The following is a 23,275-nucleotide window of genomic DNA, read 5'->3' on the forward strand; positions in this document are numbered from 1 at the left end:
TTCAAGAAAAAATTGGCTAAAAGTATATTCTTGGAATGTCCGAAAATTCAAATATACACTTGTTTATTTATAAGGTTAAAAATTCACTTATTCCACTTTTTTTTTTCCTTTTTTACCATAAAATCCAATAATCTTTTTTAATTATTATAATAATAATTATTTATTACACGACATCTTTTAATTGTATAACAAATAAATTTTGAACATGTTAATATTTTTCTGAACAACCCCAATGTAATTTTGTAGCCCAATATACGAATTAGAAGTATATTAAAACCTTTTCAGATAGTCTATATATATTTTTGTTTTCCGTATCTCCAATAAAAGAAATAGAAAAATATTAGAAAGAATTAGAGAGAAATAGAAATAATTATAGTAAGATTTAAGAGCAAACACAAACATAATTTATACATTTTTATTTATATAAAGTGAGAGGATTGAGAGAGAATTGAGAGTGACGAGCATGGAGAGAAAGACTTATGACAATGTGTTTATTGCGAATTGAAGTTAAAGGAAAATTTAGCTTTAATTTTATTTTAAATTAATAGTTCTATAATACATAATTTTTCCTTTTTAATATTATAGTTTTTAAATTAGGAAGTTTAACTTATAATTTTTCATTTTTTTAAAAAAACCAGTTAAGAATTTATTTAAATTACTACAAAAATGCTTAAACTTTATTTTCCATTAAACAACAAGTCAATTTAAGTAGACATACAATCAAGACGTTTGAATTTACTTAAAAAAATTGATCAGATATATTTTAAGTTAGTTTTTAATTTTTAAAAGTGTTTGATTAATATAAAATAACTTAAAATAAATTCAAAATAAATGACTTAAAATAAGTTAGAATGTGTATAACAATATTAAAATTAACTTAAAATAAATTTAAAACTAAAAGTAGGTCTCCCTTCTTTTTTTTAAACATAAAAATCATTTCAATTCGACTTTTTATTTTAACTTAAAACTATCTTTTTTAAGTCAATCCAAAATACTCCTATTCTTTAATCTTGCGTCTTAAATTGTTGGAACATCTAGACTTTTTCATTCAGAAATTTACTATTCCTTTTGTTTCTCTTTTAGTTTTCATGTATTTTAAAAATACTTGTTCTAAAATAACAATTAATTTAAAAAATTAAAAAAAATTAATTATTTTTCTCTAATTTTGTCTGTAATATAAATTATTTTAGAATTATAGGGAGTAGTTGATAAATTTTCACATGAGTTTTCTAGCACCTTCTTTTCTTTTTATTTTTTAATTTATGTGTATTACTCATAAGGAAAAGGTTTATTATATAAAATATTTGAGAAACAAAAATGAGCAAGGCGATTTAGGTCCAATTATCCCTACCCAATTTGAAGACACAACATTAAACCGCAAAATCAAACAGATCTCATTGGGCAAATTTCTTCAATGGCTTCGTCAGGGAAATCGATGATCCAAACCCTAAAACGGTTCATGAAGAAGCCATGGGAGTTCACCGGACCTCAAACAAGCCCCGAGTATTTAGACTCTATACCCAAGGCAGCGGAGTACAGAATCTTCTGTCCTGCCACTACCCAATCTCAGGCCATCATCCCCACATCCGATCCTGAAACCGTCTTCGATATCAAGTATTATTCTCGTGACCAGAGGCGTAACCGTCCTCCAATCAAGCGCACCTTCCTCACCAAAGCTGATGTTGAGAAGATGAGGATGGAGTACAAATTTGATGTCAACGATTTTCCTAAGCCTTATTTGACTGCTAAGGTTGAAGAGGATGAAAATGCTATTGGTGGTGGCTACCAGAAATGAAGGTAATTTTTTGTAACAATAATTGGGGGTAGAGGAACAAACCCAGCTACTAATATTCCCCGAAATGAAGGTATTGGGATTCAATTTTAGGGGTTTTATTACAACCTTTTATTAATCATTGTTGGAAATTGAGTTTGTTATTTGAATAATCAAGCAATCATTCAATTTACCGTGTATGCCTTTGTTATCATTGCTTTTGTACTATGTTCTATTTGGACCTATTTCATCCGATACTGATAAGTAATTTGCTTTCAAGGCACATTCGGAATTCTCTAAGTCCTCATTGTTTTGTGTAGATAGTAATTTGAGCTGGATAGCTGGTGTTCCGATTTAGGAGGAAAGTGGAACTTCTCTTCAATCACAATTGTTGGGGAGTTACCAAATTTGTCTTGAATTGGTGGTTTTTGGTTCCTTTTCAGTAAAGACTTGTAGACATGTAATCTGAAGATGTAGTGTCCCCACTTGCTTTAGAAGTGCTGTGGGTTTGGAGGAAAATGTTTTTTATCATGTAAAAAATATTTCTACATCGTTTTGCGGTGTTTGGTTGATTATGAAAGAAGGTGACATATGGAAGTCGTACAAGGTGTAGGATGGTATGTAGCTTGTGTTTGTGTGATATCTTCAAGTAGTAAATGTTGAAGATGATGCTTAAGGGTTAATTGAGACAAGTGATATCATGTAAGAGTTGAGTTAACCTTGGGAAGGAAATGGAATGCCATTTGATGTTTTAAGCACTTGACGAGATTTTATCCGTTCCCTCCCTCTCCTAATGGGAAAATAAAACTGGACGTAGTGGAAACTTTGGTAGCAGTCTATATGAGAATGTCAAGTAGGTTTCAGAAATATGCTTTTTGGGGCTTTCTTGAAATTAGACTTAAAAGGAAGAACTGTTTAGCTAGGTTTGTGCAATTTGAGAATTATTCTTTTCAGGAATATCTGTTGGGTGTTGGGAGTCTTATCAGATGAAACACAAGAGGTAAATGTAACCAACACATTGAGCTACTGTTGCCTCCTTTTTGGCTCTTCCAAATGAAGGCTGCTTCCTTCCTTGCTGCCCTTCCCAAAACTTGAGTTTTGATGGATGCACCCTCCCTTCTTTCCCTACTGTCATGAGCACGTTTGACCCCTGTTCTAGTTTTTCTTCCTTTTCCTTTTCTAATGTCCTCCCCTCTACGATTGTTCTGTTTCAAATTGGCGGCAAACCCCTAGTTTCAACCGATTTAGAAGTTTCAAGTCTTCTCCTTTTACCTTTTTTTACAGGAGAAAACACCATATTACAGCAGATAATAATGGTGTTAATATCACCCAATTAAAAACACTGTTCAAAATTGACCACAACTGATACTTTTATCACACAAATAATGTGCTATTACATACCCACTTGTGCCTGAAAGACTTAAAATTGCAAAACTGGCTTCATCCTTTATATCACTTAATGTCTACCCCAAATAGCACTAGGTTTTTTAGGGGATTAGCTTAATTTTGTTCTTTTTCCATAACCTGTTTGGGTATGACTAGTTTGACGTTATTTTATGCATTTTCTTCTTCTTTCTTAAAGCACCAGATCATCTCTTAGTATGAACTAGAAATCATGTAGTGTCTATTTCTTTGTTTGCTGTGTTGAACCACTGAAGAGGATGATTCAGGTGTGTCAATAGGTAATAGTGAGAGAGGTTTGTCAAAATGAGGTTTATTATTCTAGTCAGCTTTCCTAATGTATTAAGAACTGTATAGAAAGTAAAGTTTGTTTTGTTTTCTTCTGATCACACCAAACAACATACAAGGGCAGATAAATGCTTTACTAGAGGGAAGTACTGTAATCCATCCCCTTAGGAAAAAAGCGCGAGCTTTACAAAGCGCTACTGGAGAAAAAGTACAAACATAAATGTTTAGTCCAAGACTTAATATAGTAAGCATGAATAACAAATATATGGACAAAGAAGTTGAAAAAAATTACGCTAAAGTGAAATATCAATTGTTTAGTGTGACCAAGGAGCTTATTGGTAAGGAAAATATGTCTTAGAGCCTTGATGACTCTGAAGTGCACAACAAGCAACGCAAAATGCTCAACATATTTTGCGTCTCGCTTCGGAGCTTATGCGCGTCTTTGACAACAGTGGGTCAGTTTAAAACAAATTATCTCGATGTATCTTTATCAACATGCTACTTTTTCTTATCAAAATATCTCATCAATGTTAACATTATTGTTGACATGGCAACTATCATTCTGATCAGATTTATAATTTGTTGTACTTAAGCTTAGATCAAGTTGAGAGTGTTCTTTTGGGTAGAAAGGAATAGGAAAACGGAATTGGAAACTCTTAAAACTAATGGAACAATAGTTAGTTTTTTTGATGAAATGAGGCGTTTCATTGCCGTTATCAAGAAAATTCAGAGTTACGAAAACAAGTAGATGTTAGCTTCAGTAACAAAAAAACTAATAAATGGTTTAAATTCAGTTTCATGCTAACAGGGTACATAGCTAGAATTTTCATATTTCAAAATGGTGTTGCGTCTTTATCTCTTTCTCTATGTAACTATGTAAATATAGTTATGTCCTTCAACTTCTGTTGATACTCGTCTAGATTAAAGCAGCCATTGAGATCTTTAAGGTACTCAAGAGTTATAAATTACAATTGGTTTGAGATAATGAACTTATGAGAACTGTGATAGAGTTTTTGTAATGGGATTGTGGTGTTATTTAATTTGCATAACTTGTCTGAGAAATTGCCATGCTATTTTCATTCTATAGCTAGTTTCTAGGAGATGATGAAAAAAGAGCAAACCAGCTGAAAGTATGTCAAGAATCCATGCTTGGTGGTGTTCTTAGTTTGAGGCAAACAATGCTATAAACTAGGAACATTCACAGAATGTTGTGAGTGCCACTGAGTGGTTCTAGCCCTCCAAGCCGTAAAATCTACTGTCCTTTTAGCTGTGTAAATGAGCTAAGCCAATCCTAACATTAGCCAGGTTCAGCTCACCTGGTGCATTGAGAAATGAGCTCAAGGTTGAGTCTAATCAAGCCTGAGCTCAAGACGGTCAGTTCAATTTTTCTTTTGGTTGATAACGGTGGTGTCGGGCCAGCTTTCACGCACCTCGATGTTGGGTCTGAGCTAAATATCTGCTCTACAGGATTGGTTAGCTTTTATCGCAAACAATTAAATAACTATTACCCAAACTAGAAATGTTAAAAATAACGAAGACAACCCTAACAAAAATAATTCTACGACTCTCATGACAACAGAAATAAATGCAATGCATCTGATGCTGAAATAAGACACTGGATTTGTTGCATTTGTCTAAGATCTGAGTCCATGAGAGATATAAGGGATGCTGGAGATTAGTAGGAGGGCTGTTTTATTACTTTATTTGGCTAGCAATATATCTATGCTAACTGTGCATCTGATTTTGATCTTAGGCCAATTAATGAGATTACTTTCTGATATTCCATAAACTGAAGCTTATATGCATTTTACAGCGACAACTTCCCTTGCATTTGATCCCCTATTTAGTATTTGAATGGTCAAAGGATGAATAATTGTGCATAGAAATTATCTCTGCAGTGCCGGTAACATGACAAAAAAAGTGTTAGCTGTTGTGGCACCCCCACTGAATGGAAAAAAGTAGCATTTTTTTATCTTCCCAAAACTATTGTTTCTTTTATAGTCTTGGAGAATTCAATTTTGTTAATTGTGTGTTGATATTATCATATGCAAATTATAACTATTTGAACTCCCTCTCTACCAGGCTTTGTTCTTGTGGCGAAGACTCCACTTGCTGTCAATAATGGTAGCTGATGATGTTTTGCAGTTTCAGCCAAGTGTATTGCAAATGTACTCCCTTTTTTAAAAATGTTGAGATATAATATTCTTGGAGTAATTTCCTTTGGTTTTAGAGTGAAAAGTTTCACCAGTTGAATAATTTTCTTCATTTAGCTTATGCGGATTGTTCCATGTCTTGTGCTTGAAAGAATGAAAGTTAGTCGAACGTCGCACCTGATTAGCTATAGTCTGATTTTGATTTCCCAAAGGTAATTGTGTAGCAGCTTTGTCTGATATCATACCATGGAGTTGAATAAGTAATGAAATTTCAATTTTAGGTTTTGGCAACTGAAATTGGTCATATTCTACTGGACATTTTTACCACAGAAATCGACTGAATACTTCCTCCTGGCAGGAACATTTTTCAAGATTGAATCCTAACTTGGCTCCGAATCAGCTAACGCCTTCTTGAGTTGTGTTTGTGCGAATCGCTTTGTGATCTTTAATCTTATCACTTTGTCATCATTAGTTTCCAACTAAAAAATAGAGTTTAGGGTTGAAATGAAACAGGATTAAGTTAGTCATTTTTGTAATCAATAAATTGAACAAATGAATGGTATAAAGTATCTTTCATAATAAATTTTCACACACTAAAATTTGCACTAAAAAGTAATTCATCCAATTACAATAACAACGTATCTATTGAAATCAATTATGTGGGGGTTTGAAGGTAAAATGCTCATTATTTTTATCAATATCTATTCGAGATAGAAAGTCGAAAGATTTTCATTTTAAGCAGATCAAAGTATTAACAAAACAAAAAGCACACACACAAGGTAAAAACAATTGAGTCAAAATGTTAAAATGAGAATAAACTCTTCTCTTAAAGAAATAAATAAACACTAGAATAATATGTATCAAGACATTTCCTTTTAATATTGATATTCGATAACATATTCTACAATTGTTTGATCTGATAGTATTTACTTTGTGATGTATTTAGGATGATTAAAAATATATATTCACATTTTAAATGGTAATAATATTCAGGTATATGAAAAATATCAACTCATTGTTGTGTGAAATGCAAGTTATTTTACTAGTTTAAGTTTAATAAAATAATATTTTAAAATTTTAAAATATATAAAATACTGATTAATAAATTTATAACTAAATATTTAAATTTTGAACCATGCTAAAATTTATAGGATAACATCAAAAACACTATCTTTGGATTTTTTTGTAAATAGACTCTGCTTATCAAAAAAATAAAATAAAAATATATTTTATAATTATAAATTTGCAAAAAGTTACTATATTTGAGAGTATTAACTAGTAAATAAATACGTGTTGTATTATTTTATTTCCGCGTCCACGCGTTTTGGAAAGCTATAAAACAGAGACCACCTGCTCCACTGAAAATTTCTTACACTACCATCTAGAGTACGCCATCGGAATGATCTCCGGTCAAAACCCTAAACCCCCGTTTCAGTTATGCCGCCGATCTAGCTGCTTCTTCCATACATGAAAAAGAGAAACTCAGAGAACTTGATGCGGTCAGGTTTTCTTAAATTTCTCGCATGTATTCTTTTCTAGAAAAATCAAGAACTCTTAAGTCACATTCATATAAAAATAGAAACTGTAGTTTACTTGAATATATTGGCATTGCAAATATCAAGGAATTTCAAGAAATTAGGTTGTTATTCTCGCAGTGTATGTTAAGGATGTTCAAGAATTGAATGGAATGTTGTGGAGTTGTTCTTGAACTCAAAAACAAAAATTAAGTAGTTTAATTATAGGAGTTTGTGATTTGTAGTAATTTGAATGAAGACACTCAATTGGACAGACTTTCAGAAAGGTTTGTGTAATGCAAGAGAATAGAGAATATATGGTTCATCTTTTCTGATTTTGTTAAAACAAAAATTAAGTAGTTTAATTATACGAGTTTGTGATTTGTAGTAATTTGAATGAAGACATCAATTGGACAGACTTTCATGAAGGTTTGTGTAATGTAAGAGTAGAGAAAATATGGTTCATCTTTTCTGATTTTGTGAATGTTTTGTTGGCTTGCTCAAAAGGCAGGCACCGGTGAGCTCTTTAATGAATTCTTTATGTTCCTTTGTTGATCTCTTTTAATGACGAGGGCATATGCTTAATATGAAGATTAATACTATTGTTTCTCTTCTTTAGGTTGATGCTCCATTCTAGACCGTTCTTCTTATGTTTGTTTGTTTATAAGCTGTGTAATCGTACTTTGAACTTGAACCAACTTTCCACCAGATATCTGCTGCTATGGCATAGGGATCTGCTATGTGACTGTTTCTACATCTTCTGTCTATGCTTCCTTTTGTTCCGGTCATTTTATCATGGTTTCGTATGCTTGCTTTACACCAGCTACATCAAAAATACAACCATTAAGATGAATTGCATACTTTCCCAGCAAGTTTTGGCTTTAAAGGAGAGGCTCAGTGGGTTTCTTTGTTGGAAATCGTCACTAAAACTCACTGGAAGCCAAATGGATATCGTAGGTTTTTCAGGTAAAGTTCTTATGGTGTTTAGTCCATAGCATCCATTAGAATAGGTGTAAAACTACTAACTTGGTCTTTAATCTTGCCATTGTATACGGGACGGCAAGTGTTTGTACCTTGGAATTGAAGATCGTAGACAAAATGTTGGTGCAACAGGTAATTTTGTATAACCCGTTCGAAGGAAGAAAATGCATTCCAAGTATTTCAAGTTTTCTCACAATTGAAACAAATAAAATATATTGATTTATATACTTTATACTTATAAAGCTGTACTCTGTCCTTCCTGATCTTTTGATTTGCATGTATAGTCTTGGATGTCCAAAGAGGATCTTGCATTCTCTGCAAGAGTCTTATCTAAGAACCATCCTTGTGCATCCGAGTGTCTCCCTCAGAATTGTTGATATTGAAAGGTCCGTCTTTGTATACCAGCTAACTTCAGGATATTTCCTGTCTAGTTTCTTAGATTTTGTAAGTTCGTGTGCAGTGAGGATGTCTTAGTTTGCACGTGTGCTTCATCTTTTCCGTTGCCGCTATTGTACCGTGGGTTTGACATTCTTCTGAGTTCCCTTGACAAATTGAATGCAAGTGATGGTTCATTCAAGCTCTCAAGATACGTCTCAGGTCCTAATGTTTACACAGTGTAGGTATACAGTCCCCTGGATAAAGAGATGCAATAAGTCATCTTTTCTACACCCTATTCAATTTTATGTACTCTTGTGACGTCTGACGGAGTCATCTGTTAATAAGGGGCGGATGTTGTATTATTCCTGGAGGATTTGGTGAGAGAGGTGTGGAGGGTAAAATTCTTGCTGCCAAATATGTCCGTGAAAACAGGATTCCTTACTTGGGCATATGTCTAGGCATGCAAATTGCAGTTATCGAGTATGCTAGATCCATTCTTGGGTTGCAAGATGCGAACAGTACAGAGTTTGATCCCAACACTCACAACCTTTGGATAATTTTTACGCCGGAAGTTAAGTTCTGATATTTCCCCTTCATCATGAACTTCCCTCATGATCTTCATATGTTTGAGGTCTCATTTTAGTAGCAGATATATTAATCATATATTATTCTATTGACCAAGTTCACAGGGTTCAAAAGCGCATATGGGTGTACCATGCGTCTTGGATCAAGAAGAACGTATTTTCAAGTCAAAGATTCTAAATCTGTAAAACTATAAGTACTTCCTTTCCTCCAACCTCACTGCATTGGCTGTATCTTGATCTGTAGCCATTTTGGAGGACTTCTCCTATTGATATTACCAAGTGCCTAAACTATATTGTTTCTCAGATGTCGCAACCGGAGCTTTGTTGATGAGAGGCACCGTCATAGATATGAAGTTCAGCACTTTTTTTTCTTTAAATTTGGAATTGTGGTGTAACTACTGCGCATCTAGGTGGACAAGTTTAACAATTATATGTGGACCATAAGATGTGATGTCTTTAGTAAGGGATGCATGCCAAAAACTTATCCTGTGCTATGTAGGTGAATCTTGATATGGTGCAGAAATTTGAAGATGCTAGTCTTTCTTTCCCTGGCAAAGATGAAAGTGATCGGTGCATGGAGGTGAGCCTTTTATATAATTGAAATTATGAAGTCATGATAGATATTCGTAGTGTTGTTGTTGATTTTATTATAATTATGAAGCCATTGAATGGGAAGATGTGGAGTTTTTCTTGTTGAAGGCCCCACTCACACTACACTAAAAAAAACAAGTAGTTTAAGTATAAGATTGTGATTTGTAGTATTTTGACACTCGATGGGACAGGCTTTCCTGTACACCCTCAGTGGTCATTTTCTTTTACATGGTTTTGACCTTTTGATTTTGATTGTTCCTTAAAACTTGAAAATTGTGTCAAGTAAGAGAATGGGGAAGTATATGTTTTCTGATTTTGTTAATGCTTTGAGAATCAACGGAGGTGGGCTGCTGAGAAATATGTCAAGTTGTTCTTTAATGCAATTTTAATCGCTTAGAGTAGTTACACAAAAGGCAGTGATCGGTGAGGCTTTTCAATGAATCCTTATGTTCCTTGTTTCGCTACTTCTGATTACGATGATATATGCTTGTTATTCTTATAAGTAGAGTACTCCTAGTTTGAACTTAACCCAGTTTCTATCAGGTAATGTTGCAATAGGAATTGGGACCTGCTATGTTAAGGTGGATGACAATGGTAAGTGTTAGTTTCTTTGACATTGTTCTAATGCATTTGATGTGCTGAAAGTTCTGCTCATTATATTACTTAATCATCTGTAGCTGTACCTTCTTTTGAAGGATCATCTGAGGTTGTATTTTCTTTTGAAGGATCTCGTGTTTCACGGGATGAACGGGTTCTGATGGAAAAAATTTGGTGATCTTTTTGCAAAATGTTGAACGGACATCATCTTTTCTATTGTATTGATACTGCTGTACATAATTTCTTTTGCGTGACAACTATCATGTTCATGATTGAATGATTGTTGTAGTCTATAGGATTGCATACATTACTCAACTAATAGGCTGTTTGATAGTTTGTGTTCATTAGTATTCTTTCACAGATGTTGTTTTATTTATTGTTTGCGGTTTAATTTGTAATTGGGCAAACTTGTATGGCTGTACACCACAAAATGTTGATGCTTACACTTTGGTTTTACTTTATTGTATGGCGTTCATGAACATTGTTTCCTGGTTCTTCATTTGCAATAAAATACTTTCTATACCTGTACGGCCTCCCCAAAAGAAAAAGGGGGGACGGGGGATGAAATATAATTTTTGTTGACCACTTCTGTATGTAGAGAGATGTTTTGATTACTTATTCTAGCTGAAGTTGAGCTGGAACATACATATTCGTTCGTATGTATTATTTTCCCAGCTTATGGAGACAACATATAGGCCCGTTTCTTTCATCTTCTATCATAGTTTCTTTTTGCCTGGCCATTTTAATTAACTAATGTTTTATATGCTTCCTTTACACCAGCGACATCAAAATTCTGCCATTCAGATGTTATGCATGCTTTCCCAGCAAGTTTTGGCTTTAAAAGAGAGGCTTTGAGCTTTATTTCTGACCTTTTTTTGTTGGAAATTGTTACTAAAACCCATGGGATTCCAAATGGATATCGAAAGGTTTTAAAGGTAAAGTTCTTCTGAGATTTAGTTGGTAGATCCATTAGGATAGGTATAAAACTACTAATCTGATCTTTGTTTTTCCATTGTTTACCGTATGACAAGTGTTTGTACCTTGGAATCAATTATTGTAGATAAGAAACTCTCAAGAATTATTTGATACCATGAGCTGTGCACTCCTCTAGGGTAGATGGGGACTCACATAAATGGATTGATGCTTGAAATCGAGGTAAAACAGATAAGTCTTACAAGGAAGAAGAAGTCATACAACTCTTCCATTTTACCATGGCAAGAAGTTCTTTGCCACGAGTGAGTATTCAAGAAAGGCAGCAGGAAATAATAATATTAAGACAGTTCATGATGTGTTACTCATGCCAGGTAATTAGTCTTTTGTGCTTGTTTGTTTAATGATCAATGATGACAGGAAGTGTGTGCAACTAATTAATGTTCTTTTCGATCATGCAGAAACTAGAACTGTAAGGAGACTGCATCATTCTACAGAAGCTATCTGGCTGGAGCTTCCACGACAGTCATGAGTCATCCCATCAATGTGATTAATCTTCAACCCATGACAGTGTATTTTCTGATGGAAGGTAATGTTATCAAATTTCTTGGGAGGGTTAGGTCTCTTTCTGATATTAATTACTCACACGACCTGATGTTTCTCCCTTCAGGCCAAGTGTGAAAATGGAACTTGTCAACATCTGAAATAGCAATTACAAGCTCAAGGGGAGTGCTCAAGTACGCACAATGGGGAGTCAAAAGAAGGTAGATCATTCTTGCCTTTTGTTCCTGACCTGAATAGGTGCTGAATTTTTTTAGTGCATGTTTCAGTCATACAGCTATTCCATTTTAACATGGCAAGAAGAAGTTTCTTAGATTCTGGGACAAAATGCAGGGACTACTGTCCAGTGATTAAATATGCTAACACTGTTAATCTTTGGCATTATTCTAGAGACTCGAGAGCTTTTGAGGATACTTTTTTATGCATCCTATGTTTCAAATGGTATCAGCTTACCTCTTTCAGTTTTTAGAGTTACTGAGTTAGTATCTTTTCTCTTCTTTGAAGTAATAAAGAGAGAAATATATTAATGACATGGATCTTAGAGGAAGTTGCTTCGTTTGAACACTTTAAAGCTACTTTAACGTTCTAACAGTTTTAATAAATACAAGAAATTGTTAATTAGAATGTGGGAGGATTAAGGAAAAGCGAGAATAGGCTCTGAAGAAGTGACAATTTTCATATTTTTCTTGACGAGCGGAGGAAGTGGGAGCACATGTAAACAGAAGACTGCGTTTAGTTCTTAGTTTTTGATTGCAGACCATGGAGTAGATCAAACCTGAGAACTGTTGCACTTTTTAGGATTACTGGATCTTGTTTCACTGATTACTTTGTCTGATAATGCAGACATTTTGCTATGAACTGGATTAGGAAGCTATCAAATGGCATGTTATTTATTTGTTAGAAATGCAGCTCATCCCAGCTCAGAATTTCTACTTTGTGTGCCATATGTAGGTTAAGAGAGGAGTAGTTTGAATTATTATCTCAAAAAGGAAAATAAAAAGAAGTTTGAATGTTGATATATACCGTCCTTAAGCTGACTTTTCTAAACGATGCTTCACAATCAAGCTAGAAAAAGACTAAGCAAGTGCTGTCCTAATGAAATGGTGGACTGAAGAGTGCACTGGCAGGAGTGAGATTCGATCTTCACAGATTATTCGGTGGGGATGTGCTTCTGAAAAGCATGATCCTGAGTCCAGATTCCTCTGTCAAATCATACGTTCAAGTCTGTCAATTGATTTCTCTCTTGCTCATTGACAGTTGGTGTGAACTGGAAATCCAGAAACGCTGCGCACCCCCATTCATCTAATGTTTTTCCTAAGGAGGTTGATTTCCTGGATAATAAATTCAGTGCTTCAGGTAGCTAGCTCCAGTTGTAGATCAGACTGCCTGTTAATTTCCAGATGGGAGGAATTTTTAACAATTGTAGCTGGCAGATCAACAGAGAATGTCTCATTTAAGGAATCTCTTGTACTTGATAACAGTTCAAATGTGATGCATGAGAGAAGGAAACCATTTATGCGGAGCGGTTCTTTGTGCAGAAGCCTGATACATGATGGATCATCTTTTGATAGTTATGAAGATATTAAGTTTGAAAAGAGTAAATACAGAACAAAACAAAATCACCTATAATATGATTTTAGTGTTGAATTTGAAGTAGCTGAGGATGTTAATCAGGTCTTAAATCATAGGTCTCTGTGAGGTAAGGAAATATAATTTGAGAAGTTTTGCTGGGGCAAAACTAAGAGCAAGGCATTGCAGAGGTCAAAATAGATTCAGAAAAGTCTGCATTAACCAAGGACATTCTAGAAGAATACGATCATCGGATGGACTTCTTTGAACAGACTGCTGAAATGTATGATTCCGTCCTGCCATATTTTAGTCCAGAACCGCGTCTCTTCTGTCACCAGATATCGGGACCTGGTTTCGAGATGTTAATCCTTACATTGCTGAAAATGGGATTGTAACTTCTGTTGAACATGAAGTTGGTCTCACGTATATTTTTAGAAACATGGAACATATTTTTCTTTGTTCCTGCCATAAATAATATGAGAAAAGACGACTGCTTGTTCCCAAATCCTGCAAAATTTGATCTTGATTTGTATGCTTGTTCTAAAGAGGATATGGGGCAGTATAGGGGCACTTGATGCGTGGGATGTTTATAGTTCAGGTCAGGTCCTTCTGAAATCTATTATGAAGGTGATGATTTGTCACTTTTACATTCTCTTGGTGAAGATAACCTTAATAATTATTTGACACCACGAGCTATGCTCTCCTCTAGGGTGGATGGAACTCGGGTAAATGGATTGATACGGGAAATCAAGGTAAAACAGATGAGCTTATAGGATGAAGAGGATCAGAAGAAGTCATTCAGCTCATCCATTTTACCAAAGCATGGAGAAGTTTTTTGCCACAAATGAGTCTTCAAGAAAAGCAGCAGTAAATAACAAATATTGTGACTGTTCGTGATGTGCCACTTATGCCAGGTAGTTTGTCATTGAGTGCTTGTTTGTATTAGTAATCAATGATGACAGAAAATGTGGGCAACTAATTAATGTTCTTCTCTATCGTGCAGAAACTACAGCGACAAGGAGACTGCAGCATTCTGCAGAAGCTATCTTCTCGGAGCTTCCACATCTATGTAATCAATCTTCACCCTAAGTTGTGGTGACTGTGTATTGTCTGATGAAAGGTAGGTCATGTTATCAGCTTTGTTGGAAGGGTAAGGTATCTTTCTGATATTCTCTCCATCAAATAAGTTAGTAACTCACATAACCTGATGTCTCTTTCTTCAGGCCAAGTATGAAAATGAAACTAGTTAACATCTGGAATAACAAATTACAAGCTCAAAGGGGAGTGTACAAGTACACTCAATGGGGATTCAAAAGAAGGTAAACTATTCCCGCCATTTCCTGACCTGAATAAGAGCTGAATTTTTCTAGTGCATGTTTCAGTTAATTAGCTTCATTTCTTCTTTTTTTTGGGTAATAACTGTGAACTACTACCATTACTCCAACATGAAAACTTCAAATTTACAACCTAAAGAGCACCTCTGGTCCCAACCACCTCTAAGAAGAGGTTTAGGACTATCCAGGTCTCAAACAAAACTGTTCCAGGAAAAAAAAACATAAGCTATTGCCAAATACAAACAAATTTATTCAGTTGATCTAAACTATTTACTCTCTAGTTAATCTTCTCAGCAGATTCTGACACCACGCGGCTCCCCTTGTGTTCTGTAGAGTGGTATTCGAGCTCGCTTCTTTCTGTATTTGTACAATTGCACAACTTGTACTCACATCTATGCTTCGAAAAATCTTCCAATTCCTAGCTTTCCATGTGTGATAGATCATTGCCCCTCATACTGCCGCCAAAACTTCCTTTTGTATTTGCTTTCATTTCCTTCGTTTCAGCCATTTCAGGCTTTGGGCATCCTTCTGAATCATTTGGACCTCTGTCCAGTTTGCCAGACCATGTCAAACTGCAGTAATCCATTGACATTTGGAGAATAGGTGTTGAGGAGTTTCTATCATGCCTGCCAAACAGAGACAACACTTTGCATCCTTCACATGAATGTTCAATCTCATCATTCTAGACTTGGTGAGCAGTCTGTTCTGGTTTGCTGCTAACCAAACAATAAATCTATGTTTCGGCTGCATAATTTTTGTCCATATAAGATTGGCTTCCCAAAGCCTGGTTTGAGCCCCTATCAGTGCATTAGCTCCTTAAGCCAAAGCCTGGTTTGAGCCCCTATCAGTGCATTAGCTCCTTGTGACTGAATAAGTGCCACATTTTGTCAACTTGTATTTGTCATTTTGGTACCAATCTGTCATCTTAGTTATCAGAGAGGTCAACTTTCTCCAGTACCAGCTACAATCTGTCGGTGGTATGTGATTCCAAATATTTCCATGTTGCTTTAAATACACTCCATGTACCCATTTTACCACGAGAATGTCTTGCTTCTCTGAAACCTGCCATAATAACTTCCCAACTGAAGCTTCATTCCAATTTCTGTACCCTTTAACATTTAGTCCTCCAAATTTCGTTGGGAGGCACACCTTGTCCCAGGCAACCAAATGTGCCTTTCTCTGATCAGTACTACTTCCCCATATAAAATCTTTGCATTTTCTATCCACGGCCTTGAGCACAGTTTGAGGTAAAATGAAGACTCCACCCTGAAAGTTAAGTATTGAAAAGAAGACAGCATTAACTATTCGTAATCTTCCTGCACAAGAGAGCTTCCTAGCATAAGCATTATTTACCCTCTCAGTAATCTTCTCCACAATTTGGTGACACTCCATCTTACCCCATTTCTTTGAGGATAATGGAAGCCCAAGATACCTAATAGGTAGAGTACCTAAAGAGAATCCCGTCATGTCCAGTATCTCCTCCTTTAACTCATCAATAATCCCAGCTAGAAAGATATTGGATTTCTCCACATTAGCACTAATCTAGTGGTATCACTAAAGTGCTCCAAAGCTTTCCTGACTCTTTGAATGGACCTTATATCCCCTTTGCAGAATATCATCAGGTCATCCGAAAATATTAAGTGAGTCACCCTTTGCTCCTTACACATGGGATGGAATTTGAATTCGGGAAGTTCACTCATCTTGCTAAGTATCCGAGTGAGATATTCCATAACCAAAACAAACAAAAGAGGAGAGACTGGATCTTCTTGCCTCAATCCTCTTTATCCTTCAAAGTAGCCATGACCTTCTCTATTTATCCTTACAGTGAGCTTTGTAGAGGACATACACACCATAACCATTTGAATAAATGAACTACGAAAACCATACACCTCTAGTGCTTCTGTAACAAACTCCCAGCTAACCATGTCATATGCCTTTCTCAGGTCGATCTTCATCATACGCCTTGGTNGCAGAAAGTTCTACTCAATTTGTATTTTACTATATCACTTCTTTTGAACGATCTGGTGTCTCACGCTGATGGGAGAAAGATATGGTAACGTTTTTGCAAAATGTTGGACTCACATCATCTCTTTTTTTTAATGATGCTGCTGTACATAATTTATTTTGCGTGACAACTATGATGTTCATAACTTGGAATGATTGTTTAGTCTATAGGATTACATGCATTACATATGGTTTGTGTACATTAGTATCTTTTTACAGATGTTCTTTTATTTATTGTTTTGTGGTTTTACTTGTAATTGGGAGAACTGGTATGGCTGTACACAACACAAAATATTGATGCTTACATTTTGTTTCTGCTTTTATTATAAGATCTCCATGTACATCACTTTCTTGGTGCTTAATTTGACCTATTAAATATGCTAAAATTGTTGATGTTTGGTAGTACTGTAGGGACTCAAGAAATTTCGAGGATACTATTTTATGCATCCTTCGTTTCAAAAGTATCAACTTACCTCCTTCAGTTAAGAGCTACTGAGTTGATATCTTTTCTCTTCTTTGAAGTTATATAAGAGAGATATATATTAATGACATGGATCCTAGAGGAACTTGCTTCATTTGAACACTTCTTTTTGAGAATTAAAAATACTGCTTCATTTGAACACTTCTTTTTGAGAATTAAATATACTGCTTCATTTGAATACTTTAAAGCTGCTTTAGCGTTATAACAGACAACAGTTCTAATAAATACAAGAAATTATTAAATAGAATGGGTCGATTAAGGAAAAGTGAGAATAGGCTCTGAGGAAGTGACAAAATTTTCATATTTTTCTTTAATGAGTTGAGGAAGTGGGAGCACATGTAATCAGAAGATGACGTTTAGTTCTTCTAAGTTTTCGACTGCAGACCATGACTAGATCAAACTTTAGAGCTGTTGCACTTTTTAGGATTACTGGATTTTGTTTCACTGATTACTTTGTCTGATAATGTAGACTCTTTGCTATGAACTGGATTAGGAAGATATTGACTTCAGTGCCATGTTATTTAATTGATAGAAATGCTGGTCATCACCAGCTCATAATTTCTACTTTGTGTACCATATGTAGGTTAAGAGAGGAGTGATTTGAGTTATTATCTGAAAAAAGCAAAATAAAAAGAGGTGTGGGGGGGGGGGTGTGAGTGTGTGTGCAATCGAATTGCCAGAATATGTGCAGCATTTATATCCCTAGTTGGCACCATTGATACTGCTTCTGTTAATCTGATAAAGCTATTTTGATGTGCTTTATCGGGGAGAGCAATTCACTCGACATTTTTATTCAACTCTTAGGATTCATTGTATTTGACATTATTTGTACATGTGGCTTTGTCCATTCCTCATTCCCTTCCCTTCCCTCTTGGATGTAGCCCCCACCCGACTCTCTAAAAGAGGGAGGTAGGGTGGGGGAGAAAAAATTGTGGAAATTTGGTAAGTGGAAGAGAGTTAATACATCAGATGGTGCAAAACATTCAGTGTTATGCCATTGTGTAGTTCTATGACTTTCTTTTTTCGTAAGCTACTTTTGGAAAACCTAGATAAGAATATAGTTGTTGAAGTATCCTTCTCATCTATTGCTATCCCATTCCCTGCACCATTTTTCAGATATATTATACCTGTGAATTATGATATCAGGAAAAAGAGGTGCAGGATCCAGAGTTGCAAAGCGACACTTGAACTTCCTTCCTGCAGCCAAGAAATTGACTGGAGAATGCACTGTCAGGAGTGCAAATCGATCTTCACAGATTATTCTGTGGGGAAGTGCTTCTGTAAAGCATGATCCCGAGTCCAGATTCCTCTGTCAGATCAAAGTTCAAGTCAGTCAATACTCAAATGATTGCTCTCTTGCTCCATTGCACAATCGGTGTGAACTGGAAATCCAGAAACTCTGCACACCCCTTTCATCTAATGTTTTACCTACGGAGGATGGTTTCCTGGATAAAGAATTCAGTGCGTCAGCTAGCTCCAGTTACAAATCAGACTGCCTGTTAGGTTCTGGATGAGAGGAATCTTGAACAGTTGTAGCTGGCAGATCAGCAGAGAATGCCTCATTTAAGGAGGCTCTTGAACTTTATAACAGCTCAAATGTGATGCATGAGAAAAGGAAACCATTTATGCTGAGCGGTTCTTTGCAAAGAAACCTGATACATGATGAAACATCTTTTGATAGTGATGAAGATATTAAGTTTGGAAAACGTAAATACAGAACTAAACAGAATCGCCTTGAATATGATTATAGTGTTGAATTTGAAGTAGCTGAGGATGCTAATCAGGTCTTAAATCATAGGTCTCCTGGAGGCAAGGAAATATATTTGAGAAGTTCTCCTGGTACAGAACTCAAAGCAAGGCATTGCAGAGGTCAAAATAGTTTCAGAAAAGTCTGCATTAACCAAGGACATTCTAGAAGAATACGATCATTGGATGGACTTCTTTGAACAGACTGCTGAAATGTATGATTCCGTCCTGCCATATTTTAGTCCAGAACTGTGTCTCCTCTGCCATCAGATTCTTTGCTCACGACCAGGTTTCAACATGTTAATCCTTACATTGCTGAAAATGGGATCGGAACTTCTGTTGAACATGAACGTTGTATCACGTATACTTGTGGAAACATGGCACATAATTTCTTGGTTCCTGCCATAAGACGACTGCTTGTTCCCACATGCTGCAAAAAGAAATCTCGATTTTACGCTTGTTCTAAAGAGGATATGAGCATTATAGGGGAACTTGATGCTTGGGATGTTTATAGTTCAGGTCCTTCTGCATTCTATTATGATGGAGATGATTTGTCACATATACATTCTCATGGTGAAGAAAACCTTAAAAATTATTTGACACTCGAGCTATGCTCTTCTCTAGGGTGGATGGGAACTCGGGTAAATGGATTGATGCTGGAAATCGAGGTAAAACAGATGAGCTTATAAGGAAGAAGATCAGAATAAGTCATTCATTTTACAAAAGCATGAAGTTCTTTGCCACGAATGAGTCTTCAAGAATGGCAGCAGTAAATAACAAATATTATGACTGTTCATGATGTGCCGCTCATGCCAGGTAATTTGTCCTTGAGTGCTTGTTTGTATTAATAATCAATGATGCAGAAAATATGCCCAACTAATTAATGTTCTTCTCCGTCGTGCTGAAACTACATAGGTAAGGAGACTGCAGCAGTCTGCAGAGGCTATCTGCTCGGAGCTTCCACATCAATATAATCAATCTTCCACCCCAAGTCGTGGTGGTGGTGTATTCTATGATGAAAGTTAGGTCGTGTTATCAACTTTCTTGGAAGGGTTAGGTCTCTTTCTGATAAGGAATCAATTATGTTAGTAACTCACACGGCCTGATGTTTCTCTCTGCAGGCCAAGTGTGAAAATGAAACTAGTTAACATCTGGAACAACAAATTACAAGCTCAAGGAGAGTGTACAAGTACACACGATGGGGAGTCAATAGAAGGTAAACCATTAGGCCATTCCTGCCATTTGTTCCTGTCCTAAATAAGAGCTGAAATTTTTCTAGTGCATGTTTCAGTTAATTAGCTTCATTTCTTTCACCCAATTTTTCAAGATTATCTTAAACTACATTCTTATTAATCATGAAAGCATTATAGATTACCATGTCTCGTTACATGCTTCCTGGGCCGCATAAACTCTTTCAAATTCCATCTGATCTTGTAATAGAATTGTCATGCCTGACATTTTTTACTTACAATTTCAGAATTCGCACCAACAAAAACACAAAAAGTTTCTTATTTCTCGGACAAAATTTCAGAAGCTGCACCAAAAATGATTTTGAGATATTTTTCTTTATTCCTTTGTCTTTGTTTTCATTTCTGCTGGAACAATGACCCTGATATGGATGGAGTGGAAAAGATTCAAAGGAATGAGGATAAATATAACACGGCTACTAATTTTGGGGAGCAGCATAATTGATGGATTGATTAGTGATGTTACCATTCTATTTATTTATTGTTTATTTTCGTAGGTGCAATTATGCTTGGAGATGCGTTGTTACCTTCAGCATGTTCTTTCATTGTTGAGGAGTTAAGGCAGACTTCATTATGTTTTAAGTTAGTGGAAAATTGCATTTCAGGAAATATCTGGTTTGGAACTTCATTTGATGGTATGCTTAAGAGAGGAATTCCATATTATTAATGACTGCAGTATCTTTTCCTTTGTTTGTGTGCTTAATGGGAGACCAACTACTGTTTCTCTTGTCAACTTGGGTTCTCTGCTTGAGCAGATTGCTAAGTTAGGTTCATTGAGTAGGGGTTCCTCCAAGGCATGGCATGAATAGCATCATCATGAAATCAACCTAGAGCGTTTTGCAGAACAACTAAGATCATCCGTATCCTAGTGTCTAAAAGCTCTCGTGTGAGTATACATAAATTTGTTTCTTCTTTTTGCCTACCAAACAATAATTTGGCACTGCAGATATCTATTTTGCGATCATCGTATTGAAGGAGAATCTGATCTGGAGCACAATGCATCTAAACAGATTCAACAAATAAATGCATGTACTAATCTAACTCTAGCCTTTGGTGGCAGCAACTCTCTTTCTCTCTTCTTCACACATAAATGAAAAATTGGATGCTGGAATAGATTGACAGTTTTTATGCAAGTACTGCTACTCAGTGTATCGAATATAGGGAAATGCTATGATAATGAAAACAGTAATTTGATTGGAACATCATGCATTTTGCTAGTTGTTAATACAGCATTTAGGAAGTCACTTTAACTAATAGGAAATAAGAATTGGGATTAGGAATTATTGGGAATAAAGCTACACTGAGTTATAAATATTCCTCTTTTAGAAGGATATATTTCTGTATAAATGTGGAAAACAAAGCATGACAAACACTTCTTCTCTGGCTAATTATTCCATTTTGCGGTATCAATACCAGAGTTTATATTAGTTCTGTGGTCCACGTTAAAAAGCAAGAAGGATCTTTTAGGATTTAAGCCTTTCAAATGTCATTTGTGCGCATTGTCTCTTTATGTCCATTTTATGTTTTAATTGGGTTAATTATAAAAAGTGAATTACAAATTGTGACTTCTATCGGAAGAGCTTTTTTGTTGTAGTACCATCAGTTACAAGACGATGCTAGAGGTTCTCTCTCTTTGAGTTATAAGGCCTTGAAGCTTGAATAAATTCCAACTTAATTTGGAAAACTATTCATGACATCGTTCATGTTTTAGGAAATACTCCACTATCTAAAAACTAAAAAGATTCTCTTGCAAATGTTTTAAAAGAAAATGATATTTGTTTTTTTTATAATACATGTGGTTCCGTGTATTTTAGGCGTTAGTTCAACTGATGTGGACCTGTAAGAATTACTTCAACAGGTTAGTCCATTGACACTCACAAGCTCTCATATTTCACTCCTTTATTTAATTAGTCTTTCTTGCTTAAACGTTGTGTCATGTTCTTTGAATTAACTCCAACATTACCTCCTTCCCCAATTAATGCCTTCCTTTAGTTTATTCTACACCTCTTATTTTTTTTTTTGATGATTATACATCAACAAGAACCGAAGAAGCCGAAGGCTCCCAATGAGATTCGGTAAGATGCTGCTTTTATACCTTTTTGCCCTTCAAACGTCATCTTTAGACAAACTTTTGTTATTCATTACTTGTATTTGTTTTCCATTTCAATTTCCCCTTACATCATCAACTATTTCAAAGATGAAGACAAATGTGTAGTTGTTTGTACTTCACGCCACTCTATGAAATTATTTCTATGTGGAATCTGTTTGTCGCCAAGTTAAGGTAAACTACTTAGGTGACATTTATTTACATCTTTGAAGAGTTCGACTATTTGGTTATTCTGAAAAGGTGATTGGTACATTACTTTTCTATTTTCTAATTCTGATAACGTAATTGGAAGTTCCTACTAATGTTCAGACCAAAAATATAACTTAATTCATTCAAATTGAAGTAATACTTACAAAATGTATGTATAAAGATAAAACAGATGAACAAGGTGATTGTCGATGATATTGACAGTTGATATATGTATGTTTCTTTTGATTAAATTCAATTTTTTTAGAAGTTTTTAAGCTTGGATGCTATTAAAAGCTAACAGTTACTATGCTTTTCATTGGGAGCTAAAAGGATTTGGTAGTTTCTTTCTAGAAAAAGAAAAAAGAAACACCGATGGTCTTACCTTTCTTAGTTTTTTAGATAAATATTAGTGTTTTTTAGTGATGAATGTTGAGGTTCAAGAAATAATGTTGTTCCTTCTATGTTTATTCCATATTTAAATCACTATATTGCATTCATAATCATTGTATTCTTTTCTGTTGAAATGAATCTACCTTCCCTCATGAATTCATGTATTTTACTAATTGGCCAAATTTTCCATTAGTTTCACTTTTTTATAAAAAAACCGCATCCCCACATAAGCCACTCACAAATACAAACTATTCTTTGTTCTTGAAGAAAAAAAGAAATTCATAGATCATTTAACTACAAGATATGGAATGGCAACACACATTAGCATTATATAATTGATCATAATATTTCAAAGCTACTATATATTTAGAGTAACTCATATTGTCAAAATATTCAAAACAAAAGTACTATATATCCTAATAAATATAAGCAATTACAACATAAACAATAACAAGGGAG

General features: G+C 35.1%; 1 protein-coding gene and 1 pseudogene across 2 annotated transcripts; both read left to right on the forward strand.

Annotated features, from left to right (window-relative positions):
- Positions 1–1,297: 1,297 nt before the first annotated feature.
- LOC107009715 lies at positions 1,298–5,904 on the forward strand. Of its 2 annotated transcripts, none has more exons than XR_003576947.1 (2): positions 1,298–1,865; positions 5,543–5,904. XR_003576947.1 is itself a non-coding variant. In XM_015209072.2 (2 exons), the coding sequence occupies exon 1, from the start codon at positions 1,415–1,417 to the stop codon at positions 1,793–1,795; it is 381 nt and encodes a 126-aa protein (XP_015064558.1). In that variant the 5' UTR covers positions 1,301–1,414; the 3' UTR covers positions 1,796–1,797; positions 5,543–5,904. The 2 variants fall into 2 exon arrangements, 1 of the variants encoding a protein (XP_015064558.1); XM_015209072.2 differs by having other exon boundaries at positions 1,301–1,797.
- Positions 5,905–6,925: 1,021 nt separating this feature from the next.
- The window catches only part of LOC107009714, a 48,051-nt pseudogene continuing 31,701 nt past the window's right edge, over positions 6,926–23,275 (forward strand).

Source organism: Solanum pennellii, chromosome 2 (assembly GCF_001406875.1).
Source record: "Solanum pennellii chromosome 2, SPENNV200".
Lineage (NCBI taxonomy): Eukaryota > Viridiplantae > Streptophyta > Magnoliopsida > Solanales > Solanaceae > Solanum > Solanum pennellii.